This window comes from Rosa chinensis, chromosome 3 (assembly GCF_002994745.2).
Source record: "Rosa chinensis cultivar Old Blush chromosome 3, RchiOBHm-V2, whole genome shotgun sequence".
In the NCBI taxonomy this organism is placed as follows: Eukaryota; Viridiplantae; Streptophyta; class Magnoliopsida; order Rosales; family Rosaceae; genus Rosa; species Rosa chinensis.
In genome coordinates, this window is record NC_037090.1 from 25,692,971 (window position 1) to 25,702,450 (window position 9,480).

The window sequence follows — 9,480 nt, forward strand, 5'->3', positions numbered from 1 at the left end:
GCGTGCGTAGCGATGTTTTTGGGCTTGAAAAAAAAGTAAACGTGTAAAAGTAAAAAATGGATTGGAATTGGTCTACTCATTTCATTTCATAACCCCTTTATATAGGGAGAGAATTACAAGGGAAAGAACAATTACAATGATGACATTAACTACTGATTGGTTCGTAATTCATGCTGATTGATGTTAATCGGTAATTGCTTGATTCCCTCTCCGTCAATCACTTTGAAGAAGGCACACAATATGTTTTTCCTTTAACACTTTTTTTTTTTTTAAGTGCCGACAAAGAAACTCATATTCTTCTTCATCTGATCTGCCTCTCCTCAAAGCCTTCGCCATTCTCTTCCTCTTCCTCGCTTTCTCTCTATCTCTATCCACTGTCGCTGCTCCACAAAAACCCTCGCCACCACCTCCACCAGGTGGCAAAGCTCTGATTTACCATACCTACCACCACTCTTTCAAATCATTCTCACTCTCTGTTTTGCAGACCAAATGAAACTCAAACAGCAGTAGCAGCAGCAGTACTGCACCTCTCTTCCTCTCACAAATCTCAGAGAACTCAAATGCAATAAATATTTAGATTAGTTCGCCGATCACTCATGTTCCGACCACTACCAAACATCGATGACTCTCCCGTAACCATAGTCAACAAGATCAATGCCTCGATTCGAATATCCAATTATCCATAATCTTCTCCAAACCCTCACCGCCGCCTTCGATCCCTAAAGACACTACGCGTCCGATCTGATGGCGAAAAGGCGAGTTGATTGACTGTGGATCAGGTCAGACCTGGGAGGCAGTGAAGGAATGTGACCGTGACAAAGCTACAAACGACAGCATCGACCCAGAACCACCACCCAATGCGAACACAGGGTCAACGATGCCTGGCCTGAAGATTGCCCAAAGCTCCAGCTAATCCATATGTGGTTGTCGGTTTAATCTACTTAGGCCCTTTGATAGTGACCAGTTCGCGACTACGAACCTGATTGAATCTACTCGCCGGAGTTTTGCAAATCCAAGTTTTCAAATTTTGGTAGTGGAGGTGTTTGGTTTGAGACTGGTTTAGTAGGAATCGAAGAGTAGGACGATGCGTAGAGAAGATGACGTTGTTTTTTGGTCTTCTTCTTCTTAGTTCATTGTTTTGCAATCGAAGAATGGGTTTAGATCTGAAGCAGGCGAAGTCCTATACCCGCTCATTTGATGTGTCTGATTTAGGGTCCTATAGCCACCAGGATCAAGGTTTTGTTGGTTTTGTGAAGTGGGTTTAATTATGTGATGGTTTTGAAGAAAGTGTAGTGGGTGATTTGGTTTTGTGCTTTGAAATGGGTTTAATTCTATGATCGGTTTCAAAACGAGGGGAGAGTTTCAGCCTTTCAGGTATGTGTTTTACTCCTTCTAGTATGAAGGAAGAAGATAAGGGTTGAAGGTGTAATTTAGCCCCTCAGGTGGGTCCAAAGGGGGAAGTCAACGTCCACGTCAGCAATTAACGTCCAAATTGGACAGAGGATGAGATGTTGGAGACAGTTGAGGAAAATTGAAAAACTCAGGGGGTAAACTGATTAAATTGAGATAATAGGGACTAACATGAAGTTACCCCCAAACCTCAGGGGAGTAAACTGAATTTAATCCTATATAAAATCGTATAAGAAATCTACAACATTGCTTGTGAAGCAACACATGAAATTTGAAAAGTACAACCGGAAAAATATTTTTAATCATAAATATGATTTCAATTACTATAATTAAGAATCTGATAAAAATAAGAACATATATATATATATATATATATATATAACATATTCAAATTTTTAAAATATATTTTAAGGCTATAATTTAGCCTTCACGGGTTGGAGACAGTTGATGTTACATCGATAAATAGTAAAGAAATCAGGGCAAAAATTTAACCCCAGAGCTATTTTTAGCCTTGTGGGTTGGAGATGGCCTTAGCTTCCAGATCTGCTCCGTACTCTACCACCTTTAAACAAACTTTCGCTCGTTGGCGATTTTTTGTTAACTTTACAAAAGGTGTCTAGATTACCTTGCTAATCACTCCCTCTTTTGTTACTTGGTTTTTTTGGCTTTCTTGTGTTCCGCTTGTGTCTCGAGCGGTGGAGAATGTGGTACGATTTGGTGCTTTGACGGCAGATTCACGTCAAGTGATGACTTGAATTTAGAGGCAAAAGTTCTTTGCGAATGGTGGAGAAGATATGGAGGCTACTAGGATTTTTAGGATTTTCCATTTTTTATTTCTGGACTTCTGTCTTATAATTTGGCCAAGCCATATATTATGAGTTTATTTTGTTTATGCTGAGCCTTCATGCTATTGTTGTTGGGTATGTGCCTCTTATTGCTCGGTCTATGTGCCTCTTTTTTTTGGGGGTCTTTTGTACCTCTTATATTGTTGTGGAACATTTGGATCATCTAATACAATTTACTTTCTTGACAAAAAAAAGAAAAAGAAAAAAGGAGAACCGGCTAATAAAGTAGGAGGACGAAGAAATCATGGCTAGCTAGGAGGAGAAAAAGACGAGAAAATGTGAATAGGAGATACCTGACATGTGGTGGGAGAGGTTGCGATCGACTCTTGAAGTGATGAAAAAGTACAACCGATGCCTTCGACCAATTGCTACCTAGGTTGTGAAAGCTACTGGCATCAACATAGTTTGACACTTTTATCGATCTATAGAGATGGAGGGTTGTACTAATGCATTTCTAGAAAGTCAGAAAGTTTCTAGAGAGAGACGGTCTACCTTCTCTCTAGAAATTTTCTCTAACCCAGCCACTATTTTGAGAGTCTACCGACCCCCATCTCTACCTCCATCTCCAACCCCACCCCTTCAATCCCGTCCATCCCCTCCACCCCTTCAATCACCTTCTTGTTCCTTTCTCTTCTCCACCCACTTCACCCATCTACCATTTCTCTACCTCTCCACGCCATACTGGTCTTACAGGCTTTATATTGATGAGAACAACTTTCATCTTTACCGCCTTCACCTCATCTCCACCCCTTACTTTCCCCATCCCTCCAACCTAATTATGCTCATTTGTCACCGATTTTCTACTCCTTTAGTCCAGATCTACCTTCGAAACTGTCCATGTCCTATTTGGATGGAATTGGTTGCTAGTGCTTCTGGATTTGCTTCGTTCTCCACCACCGCTAAACGAACTTACGTTGGCGAATTTTCTTTCCTCAATAGCGAGTGGCTCGATTTTCGCAATCACACTCTGCTAGGTTACTTGGTTTTTCTTGGGCATCTTTGAGCCCTGTGTGTAGTGTCCCAACCGGTGTAGAAGGAAGCAGGATGGTGCTTTGATGGCTGATACTCTTCAAGCAATGACATGGAGGTGGCGGTGGTAGTATTCTAGGGATGGAGCTGTTATTCTCTTGGTGCCTGCTAGCATTAGTTCTAGGGTTTTTCATTTTCAGTTATGGGCTTTCAAATTGTATTTGGGCCAAGCCTGTCAGAGGCTTTAATTCTCTTTTGCTGGGTCTTTTGTACCTCTTGTATTGTGGTGTATCATTTGAAACATCTAATACAAACTTTCTTTTCTTCGGCAAAAAAAAAAAAAAAAAGGATGGAGGGCTACTAGTCGCTGGCATCACTGCTCACTAACTTTTGTCATTGATTTCATTCCTATTTATTATACTTCAGAGATATTTTGTCCCAAATTTTTCTGTGTTAGGGATTGCTTAACAGAAAGTGATAATTATTCAAAACAGAAAACTTATCTCTCCGATTCATCAGCCTGGTACTCTTCTTTTTAAGAATTAACAAGACATAGAGTCCCAAAATTCTTTTGCTATTCTCGTTTTAGAGATTCAACGACAAGACAATAGAGTTTTGTCTGTTTAAAGAAGTTCTCTCCGTCGATTACATGCTGCAACACCATCTCATATTTTCATTGGTTCTTCGCTTATGCTGCATCTTGAATTCTATTTTTCATGCTTATCCAGATTTTAATTGAAGCTCTTTTTTTTCTTTTTACTACTGCAGCTACAATTTTCATTCTCCTTTTCTCCTTTTTTAATTGAAGCTACATATTCGAATAGCAAGTAAATGTTCGGGGAATAGCCTATTAAATTATCTAAACCGGGGTCTAATGGAATCAAAGGCTCATTTTGCTGACTAGCCTCCAGCTAAGGCTACCTAGCTCGGTCAAAAAATAGTACACTTGCTTATGGCATTATAATTCAACCTAATTTTGGCACTCCGCAAATGATCTTCTTAGCCAAATCGAGGATTTCTCTTCTAGATCTATAGATTATCAGTATAGGAGATCGTGTATCTATATACTAGGGCCTGAAAATTTTGGCAGAATTCGGCAAAGTCAAGATGCAAAAAGAAAGCAGTTTGAATGTTATGGGAAAATGTAGGTTAAGATTAAACTATGGTTCACCCCGAAACATGAATAGAAAGATCAACCATGAACATGTGTAGTGATAATGATTGAGTTGGAATCACTGGGATCAGTCACATGATTTCTATAGTTTAATCTTTCTTAATCTGCAACCAAGCCAGAAAACCGTAATAGTCAAATTCAACACCACATGCTAATCGGCTTTCCAGTTCCTAGACAAAAAATGTTTTTGTTCTAGTATCGAGAATATAGATATTCCAATCAAGTTGCGCGCACTCGGGCAATTTCAAAATGGACAAAATACTGTTTACTCCCTATACTTATAGGATTTCGACGTTTCAGTCCCTGACGTTTCAATTTCACCTAAAAACTCTCTAAACTCTCCAATTTCACCCAATTAGTCCTTACCGTCAATTCTCCGTCAAAAACTCAGTTACTTTACTGACGTGGCATGTTTTTCACATTAAAATGACTGTTATACCCTCACTGACAAAAAAAAAAAAAACTCTCCTTCTCTTTTCTTTTTACCTGTTCTTGTTCCTCCGTGTCCCTCCTCTTCGGCCTTTTCTTCCTCCATGTCCCTGCTCTTGGTTGTTCATGCAAAACTCATTTACCCAGAAGGCGAAACCAACGGGAGGAAAAAGCAAAGCTTATACTACCATCAATTCAAATCCCACACATCCCAATTACCATTTAACAAATATCCACAACCAACATGAACCCAGTCTCTTTCCCAAGACGAAATTTGAACAAAACAAGCAAACTAGCAGATCAGAGAAAACAAATAGAGTCATACTGACGTAGCATCAATCTCACAAGAACTTATTCATATTCAATTAAATCCCTGATTCAAACTTCAACCACCAACATATATACTTGAAAACCACAAAGAATTGAAATTTAAAGTATCTTGCACTGAATCAGTTTTAGGGGGTTTTGCCATAGTTCTCTCTGCTACCCACGATGTCGGCCACCTCCTTCCAGTTCTTCTGCTATAGGTTCCCTCTGCTCAGCTTCCATTCCGACTTCTGCAAATTCATCATCTCAAATTGTTCATATTGCACGCGACCACAACATGATTCAAATGAAATCAACTCTAACTTCTAAACTCACAATCCACAACTTCAAAAACAAAATCAAACTAAATAAGTAAACCCAAACTGCAATCAACTTGAAAGATGAACTATACAGTCTTCGACTACACAAATACAAAATGTTGATAAGAAATTTTATCATGGTGGTCCAGTGGTATAGGAAAGAGGGTCCAATTGTTCGAAAGCTTCAAAATCTGAGCGACGAAGCCGAGAATTTCATTGGTAATTCTTGGCACGGAACCGCCGCCGTCTTCTTCCGAAAGCTCCGTTCCGAACTGGCATCAAGTTCGCAGCCAATTTGGAGATTGATGGAGAGAAACGAGAGGCCTGTCTTGAAGCTCCTACCCAATTCCGCAAGATTGTTTCGAACTCCCAAGAGCGCCGGCGACGGTGAAGGTTGAGAATCGGAGGAGGGAAGGGGGGATGACGACGGTGGAAAGTCCAGCGAGGCCACAAGTAAGGACAGAGGACAAGTGAGCATATCCATCCAACAGGTAATAAGATTTAGCCTTTGGATTGATCCCGATGCTGATAATCACAGCTATGATGAGGCTGTAGATCCCAAGCACTCCAGCCATGACCACCGGAACAATCGATTTCATGACCAGCTCCTGCCGCATCACTCCCATCGAGGCCACACCCACGCCACTCTTGGTGGTCCAGTACGCCGCGCCCATGCCTGTGGCAAGATCAGAAATTAAATCAAAGTTCTAGGAAGAAACGAGTAAAATCAAGGGATCTGAGATCGGGGAGGGACTTACAAGAGAAGACGAGAGCTGCGGCGGTGATGATGAGGATGGAGACGAGAGAGGGGAAGAAGAAGAGGTAAAAAGAAGAGAGAGAGAGAGGAAAAAATAAAAATAAAAATAAATAAATAAAAAAGAAAAGAAACAGAGAAAGTGAGGGTATAACAGTCATTTTAATGTGAAAAGCATGCCACGTCAGCAAAGTAACCGAGTTTTTGACGGAGAATTGACGGTAAGGACTAATTGGGTGAAATTGGAGAGTTTAGGGAGTTTTTAGGTCAAATTGAAACGTCAGGGACTGAAACGTCGAAACCCTATAAGTATAGGGAGTAAACAGTATTTTGTCCTAAAAATTAATGCAAACAGATAAGAAAAAAGAGAAACTTTGGCGGCACGAATTTTGATCTTTTTCAACGATAATTCAAGTTTTACAATGTGTTCGTAAAAAATTATCTAATTTGAAGATTATCTATATAAACAAACTTGTTCAAGTAAATCCCTATTTGTGTGCCTGACCCAAACTCTAGGTTACTTGACCTAGTGGTAATATGATTTAATTGGAGGGATCTAGATATTCTTATTCAATGTATGATTACATTTCCTTGTATGATTCGGATTCTATGCAGTGTAATCCTCTATATAAAGAGACTCCTATTATCAATGAGAACACACAACAATTTTCTCTAAATTCTCGTTTCTCTAAAACACGTTATCAGCACGAAGCCCTAACCCTAATTCTGTAGCCTTCAAATCCCAGCATCCCCCGCCCCACATATCGAAGCCCTAGCCTCAAGGAGCCTAGAACCGGCGGCGGGTCCACCAGAACCGGCCGGAGGAAAAATTGGACCGGCCCCTGCCCTGTGCCTTCCCTGCACGCATCTGCCGAGACTTGCGCACCTCTGTGCCTGCCCCTATCGATATCTGCCGACAGCCCCGCACAGGCCCCTGTCGAGATATGTCAAGCCCTCACCACTACGCAACCCCGCGACCTCGTGTCCTCGCGAATCTGTGACCCTGTGACCTCGCGTCCTCGCATATCCGTGACCCCGCGACCTCGCGAATCCGTGACCCTGCGACCTCGAGTCCTCGCGAATCGGTGACCCAGCGACCTTGCGTCCTTGCGAATCCGTGACCCCAGGACCTCGAGTCCTTGCGAATCGGTGACCTTGCGACCTCGCGACCTAGTGACTCCGCTACCCCGCGACCTTGCGACTCCGCAATCCTACGACCCCACGACTTCGCGACCACGCTGCAATCCTACAAGTTTGCTTGCTTACACTAGGATTGAAGCTCGTCTCCAATCCTACGACAAGGACCAAATACGTTCTGCAATCCTAAGAGGTATGTTTTACTAAAAGTTCCCGGTTTTGAGTTTTTCTTTTTTTTCTCGGGGACTTGCAAACTCCCTTCTTCTATCTCCCTTTCTTCATCATAGGGGAGACCAAAAGTCGAACTATGGGGGTTCGTGCTCACTCCAAACTTGGAGCTTGTAGTGTCCTCCAAACTTAGAGTTTGTAGAGAATTTATAATCGACCACTTACGTCATTGTTTTGATTTAATCCAATACCTCTTGGAATTGAATTTCTTAGAAGCGATTACGCTCATAAATTCCTAATTTCTTGGAAGCGATTACGCTCAGAAATTCATAATTTCTAGGGAGCAACTACGCTCAGAAATTTTATATGTTTTCGTGGTAGCCTTTTAACGCTCCGAAAGTAACCCTAATTTCTTGTTCTCTTTCAGGATGAGTAACCTGAACAAACTGGACTTTGCTCCATTGGGAACAACTGGCTCTTGATATCACAGGTAGGTTTGTGATGTCCGCCATCATCTCAAGGCCGATGGAATCCTGGATACGATTCTCGAGCCTAGCCAGGACGTGCTAACTGTTGAGCAAGCTCAAACTTTGGAAGAAAATAGAGAAGCCTTAGAGGCAAATAAGGAGAAAACCATCATCCTAATGACTCGTCATATGGATGATTCGCTCCAGTACGAGTGTATGAATGAAGAAGACCCCAGAAGGTTGTGGGTCTCACTCGAAGAAAGATTTGGCAAAGTCCGTGACTCCCTGCTTCCTGACCTAGAAGTGAGATGGCATAGCCTCCGCTTCTGTGATTGCAAGTCAGTTCTTGACTACAACTCGGAAGTACTTTGCATTAAATCCTCAATGGAATTCTGTGGTAAAGATATCACAAATGCGATGACTATTGAGAATACTCTTTCTACCTTCCCCGTCTCTGCATTGATGGTTGCTAAGAACTATCGAATAAATGTTACTGCAGGATGGATCACAAGGTTTCATGAGCTTGTTGGAGCTATGAATGTCGCTGAAAAGTATGACAACATCCTTGTGAAGAACTATAATTCGAGATCCATAGAAACAGAGCTTATTCCGGAATCCAATTATAGTCACGCCCCTAAGAGAGGGCACCAAGAGCGAAACCCTAATCTTAGAGATACTGCTGGACGTTCTGGTCCATATAATGGCTCTACTTGGGAAGGTAACCGCCAAAATAGGCGAACACGGAACTGAAGAGGTCAACGTGGAAAGAGAGAGGGAGGCAACGCCTCTGGCCATGTTGGTGGCGCCACCAACACTAGGAGCCATCTAAATGACGTTTTTAAAGCGCCTCAATCAATGGAGTCTGAGCGAAGAGATGTATGTTCTCAATGTGGAGTATCCGGTCATTGGGCACACATTTATAGAGCTCATGAAGAAATTGTCACCGCCTACAAAGCATATTGTGAAGTAAGAGAATCTCACTATGTAGAATAAGAAGATCATGAAGATGATCAAGAGTGAAGGGTTGAAGATTACAAATCTGGCTGGGATCAATAGGTCACCAATTCTATCTAAGTCTTTATTTTTTCAAGAGATGTAATAGGCAATTGCCATATACTTTGTAGTAAATGCCATTGGTTTAGTTTTTCTTCACATAGGCTCATTCAAAATGAGTATGATGTCTAGGAAGGTTTTGAGATAAGTGGTACTTAAGCGAGCTTTGCTCCACTAACATCTCTCTACTCACCTGGTCATATTTATTTTGGAGTTACCGAAAGAAGTCAAACGACTACCTTTGTTTTGCATTAGCTAGCATTTGGATTAGATTCTCCTAATGGTTAAGAGACAATAATGTACTCCGTTGGCTTATGAATAAAATTTTGAGTCCTTTTCATTATGAGCATATTACTTTTGTGAGCAAATTACTTTTGTGACTACGATGGCTGGGTCATCAGTATTAATTCAAGGACATGGAATAGCCCAAGTTCCTCTTGCCAAATGA

General features: G+C 41.4%; 1 protein-coding gene across 1 annotated transcript; it reads right to left on the minus strand.

Moving 5' to 3' along the window:
* Window positions 1-5,783: 5,783 nt before the first annotated feature.
* Window positions 5,784-6,191, minus strand: LOC121052390 (V-type proton ATPase 16 kDa proteolipid subunit-like). The gene has a single exon (XM_040517267.1). The coding sequence runs from the start codon at window positions 6,125-6,127 to the stop codon at window positions 5,792-5,794; it is 336 nt and encodes a 111-aa protein (XP_040373201.1). The 5' UTR covers window positions 6,128-6,191; the 3' UTR covers window positions 5,784-5,791.
* Between the last annotated feature and the right edge of the window lie 3,289 nt (window positions 6,192-9,480).

What these genes read in the sequence shown, in the direction of transcription:
- LOC121052390 (XM_040517267.1), bottom strand. Translation starts at nt 6,127, where the DNA reads ATGGGCGCGGCGTACTGGACCACCAAGAGTGGCGTGGGTGTGGCCTCG.